We start from the raw sequence: 24800 nt of genomic DNA, 5'->3' as shown, positions 1-24800 counted from the left end.
CTCTTAAGACATGAGAAAGTCAGACTATTTTATTTCATTTCCTTGACATGAGAGAGACACTGAGGGAAACAACGCTGAGATGACCTTACCAAAATCTACTGAAAAGCCTGTCAGGTTTTGAAAGATGCATTTTAAAGCTTTAGAAGAGCTATTACCATAAAAAGTTGAAAGATCTTAATCAGGGGATGTAAGTTTCTGACACAAGGGAGAGGGGAAAGCAGCGATAGGATTTTAACAGACTGCAGTACGAACTTTCAAGCACTGAAATGCAAAGAGGCAGAGAAAGGAGCTCCAGAACATGCCTAAATCTAGCAGCATCCCTAGGCACCCCAATAACCACAACATATTCCCATAAAGGAAATTTGAATCAAATAATAGGAACGTCTTACTGAATGACACTTAAATGACCTCTGTAGCTTTTCCTCTTTAGTATTCTTATAGGATTGATGTTGGAGTAACTACAAATATTCAATCAGTCATCAATGGCACAAAAAGACCTGAACACAGATGTATTTTCTACCTCTTCATCAATATTTCTGCAGTACCTCAGTAAGCCTTATTTTGTAAAATCTTTAATGCAGCGATGCTCCACACACATGGATATGAAAAAAATGGATTTGGAAACAAACTGTGAGCAAAACACTGGCTACCCAGTGAAATCCTCAGTTTCAAATGCAGGTACTCTAAGATATGAGGAGTCTATCCTGAATAACAAGCATAACAAGTTGAAAAGAGATTAACAGGTAAAACATGTTAACAAAAAAGACACACATCAAACTCTTGCCAATATTCTAGGGCTCTTTGTACACTTGTTTAGCCTTGGACAAGCTACTCCTCACTGGACTTGGGAAGTGGTAGAGCAGGACAGCCAGCATCAAAATTTCCAGATATCTGGACAATGATAGGTAGTAGCCAGAATTGCAGTCATGAGTTTGACTTGTCCTTAGGCCTACAGAAGTATCAAAGGGATCACACCCCATGAGATGGATGAATGGATTTGGGCTTGGCCAGAGTTACAGATGCACTGCATCAGAACACATTACAATAACCTGCACCAGAAAAATAGAGGACAAACATGTAGAACTGACAGCATGAGAACTGTAATACCAAGCAAACTGAAAATCAGATATAACTTTGTCAGGATTAGCAAAGGACATCTTGGGCCTTAGGTGAACACAGGAAAAGTTCTTAGTTTCACTTGGAGGCTTCATTCAAGCAGGATGTGGTAGGAATGAAACTGAAAACAAATTTTATTTCTGGCACAACTTTGACGGCAAGAAAACATGTAGACACCCAAAATGTAGGCAGGTCCACACAGATAAAAGTTAAGGACCTACATGACAGATTAGGTAGACGAACTCCAATATGTACAAAGGAAAGAAAAAAGGTAAAGTGGAAGAAAGATTTCAATATGGGACAAAGACACAAGCCCCCCAAACTCCACTCAACAAATTATCACTCTATGGAAAGGACTGAGATTACAAATTGCAGGCTATAAATACATGATCACGCCAAATATGAGGGTAATTTATTGACAGACTCCAAATCTAGCAGCATGAACAGCACCAGACTGAAGTCCACTAAAAAATTTCCCATCAGTGTTCTCCCTGCACTGTGCTACCAGCAAAACCTCTGCAAAGCCTGTAACAAAGTTCTGAAGCCACAGACAATGGGCTGTGTCTATCTTTAGGCAAGAGAAAAGGTTATTTTAGACAGAAGACCTAGAAAGTCCTTGTAAACTTCAGAGACTTCCAGTCTTTTGGAAATATGGAGTAACCTCTCACGGAAGAAGGGCAGAGGTAAGAGCAAATATCAACATTAGGAAGAACTGGAGGTCCTTGAGCTGGTCTTTGAGAGGCAGAAAGTCCAAAACAGAACAGGTAACAGGACTGCCAGAAGTGACAAAGTGGCCCTTGGAGCCTCTGTCTCTTCCTCCACCTGTTCAGTCTTTCATACTTGAAGTCTTACCATTTCATTTCCTTTCATTACCTCAGATAGAGTGCCAGTTACTCAAAAGAAAAAAAGACTACAAGAATGACAGAGATGCTACAGTTTTAAACACGCAGAAATAGCCCACGTAGGTGACAAAAGTTTCTAGTGTGATAGACACTACTTTATCAATAGAAATTGTGTCAGAAAAGAGAACCCAGTCCTGATAGATCCATCCTGTCACCTACTCAATCAAATCACCTTTGCAGCCCTTGCTTTATGTACTGTAATGTACAGTATCTTGAAGGATGTCCTACCTTTGATATTATTGTTTTGGTTTTTTTTTTAGACATCCAAATAGGAATTATTAAAACCATTAAGCAGGTATAATTTTCTGTAAAATGTCTCTAAAGTGTGTTGGGCAAGCCAAGTTAAAAGCAAAGATAATAGAAGTGCAACAACTGAACCCGAAACCTTGTATGTGAATTTCTGAACTGTCTACACCTAAAGGCCCTTGCCATCATTTTATATGTTTGGAACTGGGAGTGGGTTTGGGACAAACCAGAATAAGCAAGTAAGCTTTACAGATTCAAGTCACAATTTCAAGTTAAAGAACTTTTCTTCCCCAAGACATTTTTTTTATAGTGTGACAAAGCAAAACTTGACTAGGCAGGTGATTATGCCTAGGGCAAAATCCACGCTGTAACTGTTAAAACGGGTATGAGAGAGAGTTGCTGGAGTTCATTCTTTCCCCACCCTTGACAAGTCTGGACTATACAACAAGAGCAAATAATACACTTGTCCAGGGTTGCAAAGTTACTACACTTGTTGCTGCTCTGAAAAACAAAACTGATTAGAAACAAACTTCAGTCTTACATGTTATGTCGTAGACTTTGCCTTCGTAACAAGGATTGACCTTAATGCAGTAATGCATGCACAAAGGCATAACCCAATGATGGGAACGGGTATCACTAAGCTGGCAACAAGTCTTGCAAAGTGGCAAATGCTAGTGCTGACTTAAAGATTTATGGAGATTGTGCATGTTATCTTTACACAAAAGGCAAATAATTAAACAGGAGCTGTATTTCCAAAAAGAAAATGAAATGAATGCTTCTATGTAAAGCAGAATGGCTTAGTTAGGATTGCTATTTCACTTTCTTTTGATCACGTTATTTCTGTTACCCTATGCAGGAATTCCCCTGGATGGGCCTACTATTGATAAGCAGCAATACTTTGCTGCTTCAAAGGACTTCTGTATATAGAACAATTTCTTACAAACATCAGTACCTCATAAGCACTGAGACGAATGACGAGCATTAATATCAACAAGAACTCCTTTCTGCCATTAAAGGATTTCTATCCAGAGAGAGTAAAACTTTCAACACATTTCTGTGTAACATCTTGCAGCAGAAAAACTTCCTAGATAAAGCCATTTCAATTATGCCATATTTTCATATTTCAAGAGCTTTAAAAACTGAGTTATTCACATGTAGAAGAAAACTGATAAGGATATTATCAATGTTAGAGATTCCCTATAGATAGGCATTTTTATAGAATAGTATGATGCTGCCACCTGTATTAGCCAGCACGGCAACTTCAAACACAGAAGAATCCGTTTTTAACTGGAACATTCTAGACCATATTTTATTTATTAGCAGATTCTCATACTTCGACTGAGTTCATGCAAGGCTCTTAACTCGAAAGTTTTTCTCTGGATAAATTCATTTGGTAACAATGTGACCCGAGAAAATATTCTTGCCTTTAGCAAATCAGAAGGGTTTGGAAGCTTAAAGTTCAGACCTTGGTGTAAAACCTTAAACATGTTTCATGCATAAATGCCACAACACTTACAAGAAAACCACAAAATATTTTAATTTAAATAGGCCCCATACTATACAACCGTATAAAATACCAACTAAGCATTCATTTGAACATTTACAGAACAAAATAAACAAAAAACAAACCAACAGAAAGAGCAAAAGCAGCACACTGTAGTAATAACAGAAGGTGGCACGAGTGAGGCTATACAGTCATAAAGACAGGCAAATTACTGTCTCGCAGCCTTCGCTTAAGGTTACCGTCAAAAGTGGAAACTCAATGTAACCAACCCAAGTCTTCCATGGCTTCTAGTGCCCACCTTATTAGGCAGATGTCAGTGTACTAAAATGATAAAAACACATTGGTATTTACCATCTTATTTTTGTTAACTGACAGCTTTCTTAGGATTGCTTAGAAACGCAACAGCAACTACCTGTGTTTCCAATCCAAAACTAATGCTTTGATTGGTAGTTGTGGAAAGATGGAAACAGGACAGAACAGGAATTATTCCAACTATTTTAAATTGAGTGAAATACTATATTCACAATGATCTGAGAAACATGGAAGAATCTTGGAAAGGCTTAATGGAAGTTGTAGCAAACCTACAAAGTTTCTCTCAATTACACTTATTTTGTATGTTAATCGGCAGTACACATATCCAGCTCATTGTCGCACCTCAGTAACACAAAATAACCTGGTGCCCTCTCATGTCCACGATGGCATCAGCTCTTCCTAACACTGTCAACATGGAGAGAGTGCCACTTGAGTAAGGTCCGAAGACACAAGTGTCAGTGCTTGTTTCAGTTTACAGGGCATTCCAATCAAACAGGATCATTACTGTAGGCATTAACTCAAGTTCAATATATTCCTGCTCTCTGTGGTCACAGGATATCAATTTCTACTTTGTTCTGTATAATGACAGGCCTTCAATAATACCACGTTTACACTGCACCACTGCTTGGAATGGCTTCATTGTACATCTTGGGTTTTTTAGGATATATTATTTATTTAAAAAACAGGGTGTGAATTCGGGCATTTAAGTTAATGTTTGCTTCAAATGGCACAGAATGGATTACTGTATATTAACTTCAGCTAAATAATTCATTCCCAGACCAACTGTGGCAAAAGCAAACCAAGAGAGAGAATTATGCTTTGATTTCTAAAAACATGTTGAGAGGCTTGAAATATCTCCTTTCTAAAACTGTAAGTGCTATTTTCCCCACAGTTATCCATTACCATCTCTTAAAAAAATACTGAAACCTATTTTGAAGTGAGGATCTCCATTTTAAAAAACAAGTAACAAAATACACTCCTGCCATCTTCCACTAAACTTTCATGCCATGAGCTACTGTCTTTCAACCCTAGGACAAAAAAAGCCCTAAACCTTCTCCCACATATACCCATTACTTAAGTATGCATCGTTACTTGGCATTAAGCATTTCTAAATACCAGCTTATGTTGGAAGCAAAGCTAAGAAAGTTTATATTTATGGACATACAAAGCCAATAGAAAAAGATACAAGTGTGCAGCTTGTAGAACAGTTCACATCAGGAATGAACAAGGAAAAGGCACTCCATCTCTCTTCACTGTTCTACACACTGTGTGCAATTTTTCAATCACTCAAACTTTTGCTTGCAACAATGCAGATGCACAGACCAAGTACAGTTCATGTCTCTCCATTGCCATCCTTTTCACTGAAAGATTTCATTGCTGTGAATATGCAACATTAGCTTTATTTATACATTTAAGAATACTTTTTTTCCAATTGAGAAAGTCAAAGCTACCAAATAAACGTTACTGAAGATATAAATTATTTAAACTTAAATAATTTAAAATCAACTTATTTAAACAACTTTCCTATTGCACATTTTTCCATTACTTTGCCAGATAAAACCCTATATAGGCATTAAAGAAGTTAAAATGTTAAAAGCACGAGTTACATAGCACCAAAATAAGGTGCTGAAGAAATTGTATGCCTGTTGGAAAATGAGTGCCAATAAAAACAAATATAAATATATGTATATACACATCTAGTAGCAAGTCCAGGATGCTGAGATAATAAATACTTTAAACAATTTCCCAGATTTCCAGAAACATGTGAGAAACTATAGAAAATAATGCAAAGTTACTTTAGAAGACCGAGAATACACATGCACAAAATCTATTGTAAGAAAAAGGTTTACAATTCCCATAGTTTAATCCTTAAAAACCACCTGTGTTATCGCTACATACTCCACACAATGAGTAGCCGATTAGTTTGAGGATTAACGTGAGTCGGAACAAAGAAAGCTTCCCCCGGCTGCTTTATAACGGAACAGCCCTATGGTACCCCTCAAAAAACAAACCTAGTTTGTCCTGGTATGTCTCAAACTGTTGTCTTCTGTCTATTTTTCCTTCTCAGTGATCTGGGAATACACTCATGACATCCATCAATCTGCAGCATCAAAAATAAGGATGAAACTTCCTATCTTTTTTTTTTTTCTGAGCAAATTTATTTTGGAATTTCTCCTACTGTAACTGCTGCCGTTGCCACCAAACCTAAGACCTGCTGTTTCCACAGTAAATGTTTCCCTTGCACATGTCTACTTGTAACCCTTGGAAAAACAACAGCAGTTCAACTTAAATGGGCGGGAGTATAATCTGGCCTTCTGGTCTGAATAATTTTTGGTTTGGGTTTCTTCGTTTCTTCTTCCACATCGTTTTCCTGGTCACTCTCACATACGTGGACGACAACACTCGGAGTAGTGTCAGTTGCAGCATGTAGCTCATACTTTTCTCCTGAAAATTAAAATATTAGCAAAACTGGTTAAAAAGGATCCCTTCTGTAGAAAAGAATTACTACAAAGAAAGGAATACATAAAAATGTGTAAGTAATGCACTAATGACAAAAGCCTGATGCCACAATGCATTAGATGGTGTGGGCGGGTGTCTTGCCAACAGTCACATTTACCATCCAGAAATATCTAGGTTCTGTTTTCAAAGCAACATAGCTCAGCTGCAATCTTAAAAACAATTTTACATAAATTACCCTGGGTATTCAAGAAAGCATTCTAGGGAGCAGTCATAAGTCTTCTTGGCGGGTTTACATAATTTTGAAGCGTTCAAGATTAACTGTCCACTGTACTACATTCAGGAAGTCATTTCCCTGAATGATGGCAAGACCACAGGAGCTTCCTTTCCCTCAACAGCTTTCGGTGTTAAGAGAACTGAATGCAGTTCTTCCCATCTCACACAAAGGTTCACTAGCACTGTTCCTGGCATTCCGTGGAGCAGCAGAGCTAGACAGCAGGCTTCACATAAATAATGTAAAACAGACAGAATACAGCCAGTGTGTAGATGTGCGGGGATACAAGTTTTATTGACTACTGTTCTGATATCTCTTTTTTTCCCCCTACGATATAAAAAAATTGCTTTAAAGGTAGTGTTAAAGGATTTTAATCTCACATTAGGTCAGGGAAAGCATAAACTGTTTCTCCCTGATCAGCTCCCCTTAATTTTTTTTTTCTTGTTACTTTAATGGAGACTGTTCTCTCCCCATAAAGACCACTACAGTGATCCACCCATCAGCTGTTCAAAAGAGCCAACACCTGTGGCAAGCAGCACACTGCAAGCCCTTTAAGTGGTCCCTTCTCAGTTTTCCCAAGAATTTTGGAAGGTGAACACAGCATAAACAGGAGTTTCATAGTGGAAAAAGCTCTTGCCTCCAGTTCTTCAGAAACACACAAGCCATTGTGCTAGAATCACCCCTGCTTGCTTCTTGGTATCAAGTCATTAACTCCATGTGTGGAACATCACAGTCAAGAGGCAGAGCGTTATAGGGCTCAACAATCACAGTATATATGAAAAATGTAATGGGAAAAGGGATCACAAATCTGTCAAAGAGTTTACTGCAAGACATCACGATAACAGAACTTGCAGGGGAAAAAGGACCAACTGTTAATGCTTAGTAAGCCCATCAGTATTTATTTCAAGATCTACAGGTTTCTTTCTGGTATTGCTAAAACATAAAAGCAAAGTTTGTAGTAAAGAAAGCAGCACTCACAGAGCAAGCTCTGAATTTTCATAAAATCAGTAAGCTGAAGCATTATTTATTTTTTCATTCCACATGTTTCATCAAAGCCAACTATATTCTCACAAGCACAGTCTTACAGGATCTCTGTTTCAAAAACTGATTTCAGGAAAACAAAATCTTCGGTAAAAACATTTAGTGTGTCAGCAGTCTTCTTGATAGATGTTTTTAAAAGATCTACATGAAGGTTCATCTGTTTAGTTTACATATTTCTGGATAAATTACTTGTGGCAGCATTTTACACCTTCAGTTCTAACCGCAGCAACTTTCCTATTAATTGTTCTCGCCATTATAAGTCATGCACCATTTAAAAGATGGTATTTATTAAAAACTGGCAACAATCTACCCCAATTTTTATGCCAGCATAAGCAGAGATTTTTTTGTACCCGCTCCCAAACTACAAAGGGCTGAATTTTTGCTGGTAAGAAGAATTCCCTAGTATTTTGTGAGATGTACGATATTTTCACCAGAATCTTTCTATATAACCACCATACAGTCAACCACAAACTACTACATAAAAGATGATGTTTGAAAAGCTAAATGTTCTGCCCTACCCCCCTCTCCACCCCTTAATACTGACACAATAAGACACATTCTCTAAACTGGTAGGTAAACAGGCATATAAAAATACTTCAGCAAAATGATTCAGACCCTAGTTTTTACTCTGATACTGCTATTAAATGTGGCCATTTTTTCTCTTCCCTGCACTGAACAGTACAGTTGCAATCAAGTTAAATCACAGTTGTAGATTTGGGGAAATAACCTTTTTAATGAGAACTGGTGCAAATTTTGTCTTAACTGAGGTACATCAAGGTATGTGATCATCAAGCACTGAAAAGCAGAACCATGTTTAAAATAAGAGTTCCATTTAGTGGAACTTCACATCTATTTCTGAAAGTAGTATTTGGTTTAAAACACAACTATCAGGTAGAGTTGTTTCTCCTACCTGTGGTGGCATTTATTTTTTAATAAATAGACCTATAAACAGTCTATACAGTGTAGGTAACTGAAATGACAAGAAATTTATGGGATAGTACTAGAAATAAGGAGTAAATGTACATTCTTAATACCTCCTTGAGTTTGGGCAGTGAGGGGGAAAAAAAAATAGGAAACTGATATAAACTTTTTTCCTTTCCAGGGTGAAGCTATCTCAGTTTCTAATAAATTAATAAATTGCAGCAGATTAAAATTAGAAGGAACAAGGAGTGGTGGAAACTTCTCTCTCTTGACTCCAAATTAGGTTGATACTGATAGTATGTGTAGGAGGGAAACTATCTCAGATGCAGAGGTAATTCTAGCACAAAGCTAGACAACTGTTGACTGGTTCACCGTCTTAGTCTGAAACAGGACTTCCCCATCCCTTCAAAAAGTATCTAACTACACAATTGCCTGTTCATTTTTAGGAAACTGTTTTTTGAGAATTATGCTGAATAAACTAATATCTTATTGAAGCAATGTTCATGCTCTCTATAAATCACAAAGCAGATCACATTGTGGAGATCTGGTCCTCCAAGTGATCCTGTCAAATTATTATGTGTGTAAGAAATTACTGTTTACTAACTCTTTTTCTGATATTGCTGATATTTAATAATTCTGGTATTTGGGAGTTGGACTAGATGATCTTCCAACCGTTAAGATTCTGTGATTACAAATGTAATTGGTAGACAGTAATTGATTTGACAATTTCTAGAAATTCAGAAAGTTTAAGAGTTGTTTTACTCAATCAAAATTGTAGTGTTTCTACTCCTCCTTACCTGGTCCTAACTTGGAGATAGCATATAAAAGGTCGTAGTTAATGACTGGAGTAGCATCTTCTACTTGCTTCCAGTCAACAGGTGGAGACGCAGGAGGTGAAATCAAAAACTGTTTGTCTGGATTTGGTGGCGCCAAATGTGAGCTTCCAATGTGCAAAGTCTGAAAAAAACAAGAAAGTCAAAGCTGTTTCACTGGCATTAATGAAACCAACATTCATGAGGCATTTTAAAATTTGGACAGATGTTATGCTGTAAGAGGCACTCAAGGTGGCAGCATGTAACTATAATATTGAAGAGAGCTGTATGAAAGATCCAGTGTATAAGATACAGACAAGCCACCACATTCATTAACTCTGATGAAACATGCAATGAGATACGCACATCTGTACCTTCTCATTACGGAGTTTTACAAAAATGCCACCAGCTGTCCTTAAAATACTGAAGTAGGAAGAAGCTGGGTATGGGCTTTAGGACCTAATGTCAAATGGTGTTGAAACTCATTACTACAAGTGAAAGTGGTGAGAATTCCAGAAGGTATATAAATAAACTGGCTCCTTCAGGACTGTCCCTGGAGATATCTGAAACAGGCACACATAATTTTCCCATTAAATTTACAGAGGAAGTTACACAGCACCTACCAAGAAGCACCCAGATTACCATAACTGTAGAGTTTCACATCTTTAGCAGAAGACGTTAGCCAGCTACAGAGCTGCACTGATGGCAATCTCCAAGCACAAATGTGTGTTAAAAAAATGATTTGCAGTAGTGAGAGCACAATCAACAGACAGAGTCCTCAGTGTGTAGCTCTATACTTGAATTCGTTCAGTTACAAAGTGCACATGTGTGTACTGTTTGTAGAGCACACTTGGCTTCCCCCACCCCATTATACTCTGTCTTTGACTGCACTGATAACTACCATCTCCTCCCTTTACCCAAGGTTATAAAAAAAATACAAAGAGAGACACAAATTCAAAATATGCAGCAGTCTCCAAATATTTGTAGCTTTGGAATCACTTGTGATTCTCCAATCAAACTGAAATAATTAACATCCTTCATTAGCACGACAACCTGTGGAAGGCTTTAGTACCCTGTAAGGATTATCACAAAAAGACTTACCTGAGCAAAATACAATTTTATTTCCTTTCCGAGGAACTCTGTCTTGTGCAACTGGATTCTGGCATCTGCTGCAGATAAAGGGTTACTGAAATTTATTCGTACTCTTTTGAAGCTCTTAAAATACTGAAAGGTGATATCTCTGTCGTATGTTCTAAACAGTGATTCAAATTTGGTCTGAAAAGAAAGGAATTGAGAAGAAAGTAAATAGGTAACACTCCACATTTTCTCAGAAGAAATACAGAAATAAATTGCAGATAATAGTAGGGTCATACCATCACTGTTGAATATTCATGTATTTATAACAGCTTAGATTTAGTTTTCTTCTTCTTTTTATAATGTATTTTTCTAACCAACTGTTTTCTCTACAGCAGCTTTTTTCTTCCTTATTAAAAACAGATTATTAACATTAGTAAGTGTGGGCATGATACTCTGATTTACTGACATAACAGAAACAGTAGTATTGGTAAGGTATTAAAAAACATAGTGCTTGTCTTATAAACTGACTGTCCAAAAGCCTTCAAAAAAAGTCTGCTAAGCATGCCTTTGTCTAAGTTGGCAATTGTCAAGGAAACCAACACAAGTTTTAATACAGAAAACCTGAAAAAGCATATTTGCAAGCAAAACAATTTTCTCCAGTGACTCAGCAAGCATAATAAAAGTTCATGAACATCTCCTGTTTTAATGTCTGCTATGTTTGTTTAGGAAAATGAATACATTATTAGTGAACTCTAGTTTAACAGCCTCTTCTGTTTCTGGAAACAAATTCTAAAAAACCTCTTACTATCTTTCCTAAAAAGTCTTCTGTATTAACCATAAAGCTCCTGAAGAACCTTTGACACACTTTCTGTTTGACTGTGTGGCAAGATTAGCAACTGTAACAAAACCTCATACCTTCAGAGATCTGAAGCTGAGATACTTTGCCGTCCTACCTGCATGAAAAGATTGAAGCACCTTGGCCAACAGGTATCTATCTCCATTTTGCACTTCAGGTTTATGCTCCTATGGCATCTATGCAAACCTGAATTAGCTACTTTTTCTACCCTTTTTAAAGAAGAGTGCTTCTACTCTAACTTCAGGATGCCAGAACAAAGGGAGGGAAAGAAGCAGGACATTCTAAAGCTGACATGCTTTTGCAAAGTCTTTCAGGCTCACACTGAGAACACAGTAACCAGTCATAAGCCACATTACAGTGATGGCAACAGATCAAGCATTTAGATTTCAGATATTTTCTCTCATAAAATCTTACTAGAAGTTCAATACAAAGCCAAAATAAACAAGTATATAAAAATCACATTGCCTCACTTGTTTTTACTGACATATTTTGAATTAGTAGATGCAACAAAGATTACATAAGAAAGCAGTGATTACTTCAAAATTTAGTTTTCTTTCCTGAAAAGCTCTGCTTCACAAATTTGCCACAGCATGGAGACTATATTTCAAAGACATTTTACTGAATGAAGCTTAAGTTTCTTCAAAATGAGCCTCCTTGCCCAAAGCCTGTATTTGTCAGATTCTTGTACTCCAGAATAAAGCTGGATGCAGCCATAAAAAAGTAAGACGAACCCATGCTAAATTGCATTTCAAAGTTCACATTCAACATTTAATCCCAGGCAGTAACTGCAAGATTTGTGCGACAGATATTTTTTTAAAGTGTGGGTGATTATAGAGGTCAAACATCACGCTAGCAATATGACACTAAACAAAATGGTATTTTTGTCCTTAAGGTATCTTGCCAGTCAATAATTCACTATATCAAGACTGGATTACTCGTCATTACTTGGATTACCACTAAATCAGTCAAATACCAATCTGAGAGGAAGACTTACAGTTTTAATGTTATGCTTGTAACTGCAGCGCCAGCCAAAAAGTCCCACGAAAAGTCTAAGAATTCTATCAATTATGTGAATCTTACTATCAAAATTACAATCTAAATATTTGCTGAAAATGCATATGAAAGAGAAGAATACACCATACAGACAGTCAAGGAAGTCAGGAGGTAAATTTCTAATCATTTTTTAAACCTCATAGTTTTAAGATCTAATAATTTCCAGACGTACTCTCATTCATATCAGAGCATATTGTTGCAGACTTGTAAGACTGGTAAGACCTAAGACCCTTGCATCAAACTGAAATTTTCTTACAAGGCAAAAAGCTATCAAGACATCCTTATTTTAAACCATTTTAAACAGCGCCTATATACATTACTACATACGTTAGTATTCCAGTAGTGGACAGAAATGAAACATGGAAGACAAAGCATACCCTTGTTTCTGCTTGATTGAAGACATCGTTATCTGCCACACAGGCAATCAGAGAACTGAAACTGTAGTTAAAATTTCTAAAATGCATGTTGTGCTTTGCCAAAGCGACACTTGCTGTTCCGCAGAAACCAGTGACTTTTAAGGAAGCCGTTGGTCCTGCAGGCTGCGTTTATAAAGGAAGCAAGTCCAGCCCCTCAGTTAAAAAAAAAAAAAAAAAGGAATGGTTTCAGAGCATCCTGTATGTGACAGCGAATTCCTGAACAAAGTCCTGCATGCTTTGAGGCAGTCGGGAACAAAATGTAAGCTGCGACTGGAAAGAGGTGACGTCAGCACATTAGTCAGCTTCCCTATGCTAATTACCAGTGCTCGGGAGGATGGAAAAAACAGCTGAGGTTTGCACAGCAGCTGCTTTATCGAGTCTCTTGCAGCATAGTTTCCACTGGTAGTAATTCCATTCAGCGCTCAGACAACATGCTCTTCACTGGAATGGGACAACCCATCTTAAGATGGAAAATGTTACTGCTAAGGGACCAAAGTCTACAGTAATAGGCTGCAATTAGCCAGGAGGAAAATTTCAAGACTTCAGAATGGAAAACAAATCCCTCAGGTCAATAGCTTTGGTTAATTTTGTGGAAAAAATACAGGGACTGAAGTTTAGAGATTAGGAGAAACTAAGTTGGGCAAATACTTTTCCCCCCATTACTGTAAAAATTTGTTTTGAAGCTTTCTTCAAAGCAACTACATGGACTAATTACAATTTTCACTGTATTAAAAACTCACTCCAAGCCTCAAACTGTTGAGGGTGGTTTTTGTTTCAGAATGGTTGGGGGGGTTTAGGTTTATTTTTAACAGAAGTTTCATCAGAAATCTCCTGTCAGGGTTTTAAGAGATAACCTGAATGACCGTTGGCAGTGATGAGGTATGAAACCTACATTTCAGACACTTTCTGGTTTATTTTATTCCAGTTTCAGAACATTTCCCAAAAAGTTGCACAGGACACAGGTTTTGGGGTTTTTCTTGGTTTTGCTTTTGTTTGTATTTTTTAAAAATCAAGAACCATTTTTTTAAAGAAAAATCATTAACGTTTCAAGTAATTCATTAAGTTTAAGCTCAAATGTTCACACGCTATTCAGAACTCTCCTACGCAGCTTCAGATAAAACACTATAATGATGTCAAAATCTTAGGTGCATGTAGTTCATTTTACTATATAACATGGGGCTACGACAGAAGGAGCAAGTTTTATTAAATACTTGCAAACAGTAGGCAATCATCAGTTTAAAACCTTATTTCATAAATATTTGATCATGTGTAACTATTCACATGAATAGCCCTCTCTGTTTTCTATGAGCGCTACTTACTTGCTTAAAGATGCTTATTGTGCCACTGGCTAAAATCCCCATTTAGTAGTCAAACTCTCTGCTACTGTAAATTTACCTTAGCGTGAGAAAGTGCTCAGAGCACCTCCCTAGTCTGTTTTCTTCACTTAAAAACTAGCATAACTGAGCAAAAGAGAAGGCAACTCAACAACCGGTGTAGATGCTGTCAGTGAGATTAAACTCAACTCCAAAATAAAGTAATATTAACAAGCCTCCACTGCGCCACAAGCACCTAAAATACTGGATGGCAGAAGGACAGAAAGATATGAAAAACAGCAGCTCCTTTCCTCTCTCCAAATGCCCAGGAAAACGGGATGCTGTTCAGCCACTCAAGACTGACAAGATCTGGACCAGGCATGCATACATACAGTGAGAAGAGGTCTAAGTTCCCAAGCTCACAACCAGTACCCAGAAACATAGACAGTCCAGAAGAGGATTCATAAACAGCCATTATGCCACCTGAGCTCACACAGAAAGTCATGCCGAGCATGTCTTGAATCCTGCCCTTGCCCTAGAATTAGGTCGTCAAGTGTCTTAAAGACTTCGGAAGTGGAAGCACCAAGCATGACTTCACAGACCAGCTGTCAGGATGCTCATCTGGAAAACATGGCCGTGAATCACTTGAGCATGAAAGGAAAATAAGGCTTCCCACATATCAGTAGCAATAGCATTCACCTGGGAAGAAAGTAAAGAAGGTCCTCTCTTTAATGTGCTACTCTGAGGGTACTGAGGTAATCTGCAGAATTCACCTGTGGGTGACAGGTGAAAAGTATATTTCTTTCATTGAGCCTTATAAGGCCTACAAAGGAGACAGTCTGAGCTGCTCAACAGAAAGAAGCCTTTGGCAACTTAGCTGCAGGCCTTTACACAGCTGACCATATCAAAGCTTCTTAGCAGTCCAATGATTGTAAAAGTCTTCAAAAGCCCTATTTTGGATTTCACAGCATCAAGTAAAACAGGTAGATTCTAGGCACCTATATCCCTTTGTAACTCAATATTTTCACTTTTATGTCCAGATCCTGTGAAGAGTGGGACATTAAAAATACTTTTGATTGCTACTCTCAAGACCACGCACACGTTACTGAGATCCAAGGAAAATTACTTTACAAGTCTTACTACAGCTATCTTTCAAAAATAACTCTGTCACCTAAAGCAGGACTATAGCCTGCCTGTGTTAGTTGTAAATAAACCAAGTATTTTTGAGAACACTTAACAACTCACAAAACATTTTTTTTTCCACACTGTGTTCTCGAGAATTAAACATTGAGTTTTCTACTGACACATGCTAGGTTTTTAATTTGGTCATTTACAAAGACAAAGAAATCAGTCCTAGTCTGTTCCATTTTGTAATTATCACAGTTTTTTGGTAAGGTTGGGTCACTAATCACTCTTAAAGAAACAATTCAGGCAAAGATGACAGTTGCATACTAACACTCAGTTGACGACACAGAATAGATCATGAACTAGTATTTGGGGGAAAAGGGGTTGGAAATTACTTCATAGTGTTCTACTGTCCTTATTGCTATGCTTGATTAGAACAAAAAGTCTACAACATCTCAATTCATGGATTAAACAAACCTGAATTATTAGAAACAAATAGAAGGACTTTCTTTCCAAAAATAAAAAAATTCTCACTACCCCTGCATCTCTTAATGAAATCTTTAAGGCAGTAACATTCTGTTGTAGAAACCAAGGGTCAAAGTTACAAAACCACCATTACAAAATCCTGACAGTGTTGCAATGTTTTTTCTGTGATGTTCAGCTCCTGTAACATTTGATAACCACATGTTAAGAAACTGATTGGAACAAGAACACAGTGGGACTATCGGAACTTCTAGAATTGATGTTCTGATACTATCAGAGTGCAGGTTTTTTTCTCCTTTGTCTTTAGAGAGTTTGCTCTTTCTGTCTTCTCTTGGAGACTTCCTAGTGACCTACAGAAAGAGAACAAGGGCAAGGACATCACCTGCTTACATGCTGTCATCGACACGAACACAAACTTCATCAGTTCAACTGCTGTAAGGATGCTGCTGTACTTTGGCATGAAAAATCAGGGAAATTAAATGGGTAAGAACAGTATGGCATGGGCAGCCTTGATTTCTCAGGTTTCACCTTTCCCTTGAAAAGTACAGATTCTGAAGCTCAAGTTTTAAAAATCAAGTTCTAAAAACTGCAGACAAGATGCTCAGCAAAGATGTAATGTACTTCCTAACATCAATAGCACTTACAGACCCTCCACTAGTAACACTTCCCAGGCAGAGAAATTAAAGATAGATCATTTTTTGATTACTTTTAGGGTGAAAGGAGAAACAAGGAGTCAAGTGAGCATGTGGAATAGTGGGAACACAAAATGACTGAACGGCATAAATAGTTCTATAATTTAATCTCCACATGCAGTAAAATAGGTAAGGCACAGAAAACGAGTAAATGAGACCACAGAAGCAGAAGAAAAAGGCAAGGCACAAAAAATGACTGTTCATTGTTGACAAATACATTAGCAAAGCTAACAATCTGAAGAAGAAATTTAAAGTGAAAATAAACAAGCTAATGCAGTGATCACCTATGAGCTATAAACCAGAACAATATAGTATATTCTTTTATCTTGTCCCTGACAGACTTTTGCAATTGCCCTTGGAGGGTGCTCTTTATGTAATTCTTGTACTCCCACTATATATACTCACTGATCTTTTGCTACCAACATATAGTTTCTATTTCCGTCTTCATGTTAATTACCTTGCCTTATCCTTTACTTAGGCAAGGATAAACATCTCAAAGTTATCCAGAATGAATAATCATACTTACTGGTTTCATTTTCCTAGTGACTGGGAGAGGGAAGTGCAGACAGTAAAGTACAAACAGCTTCCAGAGCTATCCGTGTATGCCTGGGGTCAGTAAGCTCTCCTCCATGTGCACTACCACACAGCTGAATTTAGGCAACCTGCATTGTTCCATCAGCACAGGAGCAGGGCTGCTCTGTCTGCACTGGACAGGCACCCTGAAGGAGAGAATGGGAAAAACTAATACACTCTCCTTTCTAGAACTTAACACTCATCTAGAGTGTGGCTTCAGCATGCATTCAGGTAAAACTAAAAAAAAATCCCCAGAACTCAGACCCATTGAAAAAGTAAGGAAGTTGAACAAGCACATGCCCTTGATGGTGGATTTTTCCCTACTGACTTTAAGGATGCTCTTAAAACTAACACTGCTGTCAGGAAACAGCAACACTCCCCATTGTTGGAAAAAACTTCTTTTCCTTGCCCTTGGGATTAGAGAAGCGGGTTGTTTTCACTTGAAGGTTTGTGTTGCAGGGCTTGGTTTGTTTTGAAACTTACTTGATGAGCAAGCAAAGTCACATCAGTGCTGTCAGACTCAATCAAGGAGCCAGGACTGAGGGCAGTGAGTTAAGCCACTTGCCATAAAATGTCTTCACAGTTCTTGATCTCAGTTTACTAGCCAAAAATGAATCAACAAGTCACATTTCCCCTAACAAAAGAAAAAGTTAAAAATTCCCCCAAAACAAAGAAAGGAAACCTGGACATCATCTCTTTTGGAAGTCTGACAGGATTTGTTATGAAGTGAAATGAACTGGCAGGCCAAGATGTATACTTTTCTCCTCACAATGCTCTGTCCTTAACTTAGCCACACAAGTATCTCCTGTGCCAGGCAAATCCCATTCAGAAACACAGGGAGAAGTGTATCAGAATTATCATACAATTGATGACAACTGTTTCTTCTGCTTTGTGGTTACAAAAAAAAATTGGAGTGAAAGTTGCATATTCAACTTTACATTCTATGCTTTCATCAGATCATAAGATTTTATAAGCAAAATAAGTACATACACTGAGAACATCAGCAGAGAAATAATCTGCAACAAAACACTTTAACAAGTAAAAAAAGTCTTTAGTATTATGGAATAAACTGCACAAATGATATCTGCAAATTTATTTCCAGTAAAGAAACCACACAAGCACAGCAATGTAAGTACACAAACTGGTTTTCCAAATTACCCAGAGCTATGTGCAGTCTATTAAGTCAAGGTAACACCTACACAATGACAAAATGGAAAAAGGGGCACAAAGCATAGAGTTAAGACTGTCATCATCAGCTCCTCTCATTAACTTTGTTTATACTGTGGAACAGCAAACACATGACCACTCACTATTTCATAAGCCTACAAGTATTTTAGTCATTGATTTTCCAGTCATAAAAGTAGAGACAAAAATTTGTGCAGTTGAATGAAATTTAAGCATCTGATTCCATATCATAAGGTACGCAAAAACCTAACTTGATGTAGTATAGACAGATATGATGTGAATACTTGCCAGCAGTATTTATCAGAGCACTAGTTCAGCACAATTATCACTAGCATATCTTCTATGTTAGCAGATAGGCATTGCTAAACTCAGCTGACAATAGAATTGAAAAGCCACAGCATGTGGGGTGCAGTGCCACCTCCATCTTAGACTGTTCCAGGAAAGCCTTTTCCTCTTCTAAACTGAAAGCACAGCTGAGGAATGAGGGACCATCTCCTAAGATGCCAGGCAAAACACAGAAAAGCTATGAAGGTTCTGTGCCTTTACTAAGATGGTACACATGCTTAAGAAGTAAGACCCAAATACATTTATATATCTAAAATAATAGAAGGATAAATGCCAATCAAAAGTTTTTCAAAAAACTCTACCTATTTCTCCTCTATTTATTTGTTATTAATGTATTAATTGATCCAATTACATTATCTGCAGGTAATAAATTTACAGTAGATAAAGCATATCATGAAACACCGAATCTTTTTGCAATGACTGAGTGGGGGGACTGAAAAATAGAAGGGGAAAAGTTCTTGCAAGGTCAGTCATAAACTTTCTCCCATTCCCATCACATATATGAAAATACCTGAAAAAGACTATCCAACAATATTATAGTCATAGAACAGAATCATATATATCTAAGTTCACACTAAATGCTCATTTCGTAGAATCATAGAATGGTAGGGTTGGAAGGGACCTTTAGAGATCATCTAGTCCAACCATAGTCAATCCATTACATGATGGGAACAGGAGCTGAAAGAAAAAAAAAATCCACAAAATAAAAAGCCAAAGACCAAGACGATTATCTTTAAACAAGACAGATGCAAACAAGATCATTTCCATGGCTGGATGCAGTTGCAGTGCTGATTATTTATTTCTATTTAAGGCGGGAAGGGGAAAGAAAACGTGGAGAGGACAATAGCACAGTCTATAACTCGCCATGGAAGTGGTGCACAAGCCACACTAGAAAAGGCTAACTATGGAAAGGGAAGGGCAGGAAATCCTTAAACAACTCTTCCAACTTAAACTTGGCGAAGGCTTCTATAAATATAGATATCTATATAAATCCTTTCCTCGGAGTGAAGATTAAAAAAGGAGAAAGACGGGAAAATTCTCCAAAGATCATCTCTATTTATAATGAACTAAAAAAGAACAAGGGCTTTTAAACCAAAATGTGTTAATAGGTCATTTTTGCATACTATAGAAGAAGCATCTGTAAACTATTTACAGCAGAATTGAAGGAAGTTATTTGTTATAAAAATGTTTCTGCACCCCCCAAGATATAAAGTAATATCTCGTAAGCACTATGTAACTATGAAATAAAGGAAGTATGAGGTATTCTTCCTACCACTATAACTAGGAAAAATCATCAGCGCTCTGACCTTTCCAAGGTTATTTATTTGAACACCAGCGTGGGAAAAAATCCAGACAGTAATTAACAGATAGGTGGATTTGCAAGATGAAATAGTTTAAGAAAGAAAGGATATGCTATACACATCAATTAATAAAACAAAAATAACCCTTCAGATAATTATTTTGAGTGAGGGGGCACCTTTTGAAGATGAAGAACAGTTTGTTTAGTAAAAAGGGAACAGCTGTAAAGTTATTTATAAGTTAGACTCAGCAGAGGGAGAGGTCCAGGGGATAGGGCACATGCTTCGAGTTGGAATCATGCATTCTTTAAGCACGTCACACATATTCTGACTCTTAACACAGCTGGAGCACTGTACTCTGATGCTGCCACTGCACATCGCCCATGCATTAGCATAAGCTAAGGGGCACTGAGGAAATGTTGGTGCTGGGTTTGTACAGTAATATCTGAAAGATACCATGTTTGAAGACTGAACAGGGAGAAGCTAGAACACAACAAGTTCCACTTAAACATAAAAAACTATTTCACTGTGAGGATGATGGAGCCCTGGCACACGCTGCCCAGAGGGTTGTGGAGTCTTCCTTGGAGGTCTTCAAGACCCACCTGGACATGTTCCTATGCGACCTGATCTAAGTGAACCTGCTTCTGCAGGGGGGTTGGACTAGATGATCTCTAAAAGTCCCTTCCAATCCCTACCATTCTACGATTCTATGAAATGGGCATTTAGTGTGGACTTAGATATATTTAAATGACAGTGTAGACAGTGTAGAACTATCTTCAGCAACTGAAACAAGAAGTGATGAGGAATGGAAGTTTTTTGCATAATAACAATCATATCATGAGAAAGGATGCACAGTGAAAGACACAGAAACCACATTCCCCCTTACCACCAGAGACATTTGGGGAAAAAGACTGCAGTAAGCAATCCAGTACTGTGTCACAACCCAGACCTACAGCTGAGACTATTTTATTCAAACCCTATCAAATTGAAGCTAGTGTGGTCAAAGCACCCCTATATCTAAATGTTCCGATGCCAAGCAGAGACTTTCAAAATTCTTGCCTTACACACTGGAGCAAGAAACAGCATCCATAACATAAATGAAAAACACTAACAGAACACTGAACCTAAATTTGACTTATAAGAAACCCAAGACAATAAACTGTGATCTGTTTTGATCTATATACGTATAAGTATAGTGATGAAGACACGTTACAAAATCAGAGTCTTTAAAAAACATACATTTTTAACAATAGGCTAGTTACGGTAAAAGTCTTTTAAAAAGCTTGATGTAATCTTTTTAAAATGGCTTGAAAAAAAAAAAAGATATCTGTCCAGATCTCTTGTTTTTATGAAACACACAGTGATCATCACAGCAGGATGAAAAGGCAGGTAGCATTTTTTGGTTCAATCTGCTTCCACATCCATTGAAACTTTTCTGAAAAAATACCACAAGAAGTCAAGATATTTTTATCTCACTTTGTACATTCTAGGTAATGAAGGAGATAATGATAAAAGGTCAGTACAGAGGAGAAGCAGCAGAACGAATGAATCTGTGTCAGCTTATCTTTATTCCCTACTCAACATCTAAATCAAGAGTTACCATTATAAAGCATGAATTACTACATATTAAACCTTCAGATAAATCAATTTAAGAAGCCTAACTACTTTTTCTTTGAGAAACAGAAGGTTTTGCTTTTTAATGTTTCAAAACAGTCAGATAGTATTTTAGTGGTTTCCAGACCTAAAATTAAAGATCTCTGATGGGTATTTTAGATCAACTGGTTAGACAAGTAGTTACAAAGTTCTTTAATGTAAGAAAACTCTGAAGCTGTCATTTCTACCGATGATTTTGGAGGCTGTCATCAATCTGTGTTTTGGTATGACTTGCATGATTACTTCTACTCCTTGGCTCTACAGAGTGCTTTGCAACATGACATGTCTGTAACACATTAAGCGAAAGTTTCAAAACAAGTGACTTCTGATGGTAGAAACGAAACTCCGGTCATTCCTATCTGATTCTACTCAAACAGAACCAGAGGTTTTTAGCTGCAATCATCACCACATTTGGGATTTTGGGAAATCAAATCAGTTCAAGTTACATAAAACAGTATTAAGTAGGGAAGGATACAGCAGTATACACTCCTTTCCACCTGTATTTTCCTGTTGGAAGGTCTTTAAATTCTGCAGTCTGGAGTTTTTCCAGAACAGATGCACACTTCTCAAGGCTAATGAAAGTTAAAAAGGCAGCTTGGCTACCACTGCAATAAACACTTTATTTACTTCTCCAGTAAAGGTAGTAAGGTGGTACCTTTATTTGAACCTTAAGTCTTGGTGGTTCCTCCTCCCACAAGCTGTTTCTCAACATTACTCTGGGTAGACTTTTGAGAGTTTGGGTATAGTCTTACACCCAAAGATAATACATAGGTGTCATTCTGTGGACTACTCCCCCTCACAGATGGAGTACAGCTGATTCAAAACCTTCAAGAGCTATTATTACTCTTTGATGACATTTGCTGAAGTAGCATATGGGCTTGCCTACAGTCCGATTGCTTTACAGAAACTCTGAAGCACTTTGAATAAAATTCTGGAGTATGGTTTGGAATAGTTAATCAGTCAATCCTCTTGGAAGTTCCAAAATGTGAGAGACAATTTTATTCACCATTTAACCAATAATTCCTTAAAGTTCCAAACTTATTTCTTTTTCTTTCACTTAAAATTTTTACCTATTAAAGACCTCACAACCCAGGCTTCCTCCAATGAATGCCAGGTAACTTACTCATTGTCTTGACCATAATTCAACAGCTTTCCATATGACAGAAGGAAAAAAGAAACCCTTTCAGAAGCATACCTGCTATTATTTGAAAAGAATAAATTCTACTCAAATTAGTTCTTAATGCAATTATAAACATTTATTTGAAGTCTGAAACTAGAGACTGTACCCTGAAGCCTTATGTCCTTTCGGCAGAAAGCCACAATGCCAAGGGATTCAGGGTTTTGACCACAGAAGTGTGCATCACCTATGGACGTCAGCAACGTTTCTACGAAGCCAAGTGCTGAATTCAGCCATTTCTCTGCACACAGAAGCTATCCACTCCACAGTTACTCCACTGAGGGATTAAAAAAAGATTCAAATAACCCACTGATTATTTTTTTTAAACATAGATTCCAAAAGCACTGCCAAGAAGGAAAGTAGTTGTTTTTACTGAATAGACTCATACAAGATTTCTTTTTAATAGGAGCTTAAAATATACGAGCTGTTGTCATGCTTTCATTATGTAGCCTACATATGTTCAAACAGAATATAAAAAGCTGTGCTCTATCACAGAAGAGCTATTTACAGATTCAGTGTGTGACCGTTTTCCAGACAACCATCTGAAAAATAAATACCTGCAGTGTACTTATTCCTTCCTTGGAAAAATCCATGACTTACACTTCCATTTCCAAGCATTAAACACTAAATTCCTCTTCACTGACTGGTAACATAAAAATGGTAATTTGGAAATTCCACTACAGAATATTTGAGTAACCAACTAGACCGATTTAGAAAAGTTTTAATATGGCAATTATATTCCTAAAATTAAAGACCTTTTTCAACATGTTTCCACTCCTGCAAGGAATTGACTCAAATGATATATAGCAAATAAATTGTAATTTTGCCCTCATTAAAGTATTCCAGAAGGAAATAAACAGTTTCATATAGTATATTTACTGTCAACTATTTTTCTATTATAATTAAAACCGCCATTCCACCTGGAAAAATGGCTACTAAGTGCTAAAAACGAGCATCCAAAAGTCTGCAAAATCACAGTGGCTAAATAGAGTAATGGATTTATTTTAAAACATGTCTCTTACGATTTTACACACTGACAGCATTTTAGAAGGCATAATCAACTTCTGTTTAACAAAGTTTAACTCGTTTAACAAGTAAAACACATATTCTGTCAGTCCGTATTGATTGATTATACAAACAGAAGCTATTCAACTACTCTTAACATCTGTGCAAACTAGCATCTTAAATTGATCAGGAATAAGCTTACTGAGTTAAAAAGAGACCTCTACAGAAAAGTCTCCAAGAAAACTCTCTACTTTGTTCAAATGACATTTTGAAACAAAGCTGTCAACTTGAACTGAGCAACCTTGACAGTTACCACCAATTCACCTAATTCCACCTGAAAGCCTAATCAGCACTACAATTCTTTCCCAGTCATCTATACCTCAAAATCATCCTGCACTTGGGAGCTACAAACCATGCAATCTAGAGTAGCTGGTGTCTCTTTGGAAAATACAAGAATATGAATATTTATGACTGATGTATAACTAGGAAGTGTGTTAGGAAGCTCATCAAGTTTGTTCCTACCTGGAGAGCAGAAAACAGCCATTAACAAATAGCATATTAAAGGGTCCTCTACGTTTACTTAGGGGATTACTAAGACCCTGTAACTCTATATTCAGACATTGTTCAGGGATAATCTCCTCAGGACATTACTTAGTCCTTTCAAGAACAATCTAGAGAAAAAAAAAAAAAGGTAGTGTTTTACTTTGAAAGAGCTCCTTCATACAAGTATAAATCCACAGAAGATAATGTCCCTTAAACTGATAGGGAAAGTTTTCTGAAAGTCACCAGACAGCAGGGAAAAAATGGACAGTCTTGAGCCTCTTAGCAAGTTTCAGTCAAGTATGATACTGGGATAAAGGGACAACATTTGTGATAAAAAACTTAATTTCTGATGTTTGCATGAAAACATCAGGGACTGGGCAGAGTAGGAAGACCAAGAAAGAAGCAGGCAAAACTCAGTTGT

The 24800-nt window shown here is 37.2% G+C and overlaps 1 protein-coding gene across 3 annotated transcripts in view; it reads right to left on the bottom strand.

The window, feature by feature from the left end:
• Nucleotides 1-3776: 3776 nt before the first annotated feature.
• RCAN1 (regulator of calcineurin 1) overlaps nucleotides 3777-24800 on the bottom strand; it is a 41397-nt gene continuing 20373 nt past the window's right edge. Inside the window, exons 1-4 of one of the 3 annotated variants that reach the window (XM_010199896.2) lie at nucleotides 12949-13102; nucleotides 10687-10860; nucleotides 9571-9730; nucleotides 3777-6525 (exon numbers count right to left, since the gene is read on the bottom strand). In XM_010199896.2, the coding sequence (XP_010198198.2) occupies nucleotides 6362-6525; nucleotides 9571-9730; nucleotides 10687-10860; nucleotides 12949-13035 (585 nt within the window). In that variant the 5' untranslated portion in view covers nucleotides 13036-13102 and the 3' untranslated portion in view covers nucleotides 3777-6361. Of the gene's footprint in view, nucleotides 6526-9570; nucleotides 9731-10686; nucleotides 10861-10958; nucleotides 11006-12948; nucleotides 13103-24800 lie in introns of those variants that run through there. The other 2 variants (XM_062001324.1, XM_062001307.1) reach the window with 2 other exon arrangements.

The sequence above is a fragment of the Colius striatus genome, chromosome 1, assembly GCF_028858725.1.
Source record: "Colius striatus isolate bColStr4 chromosome 1, bColStr4.1.hap1, whole genome shotgun sequence".
Lineage (NCBI taxonomy): Eukaryota > Metazoa > Chordata > Aves > Coliiformes > Coliidae > Colius > Colius striatus.
Note: the sequence above shows the minus strand (reverse complement) of the source record. Positions and strands in the feature narration are given on the sequence as shown.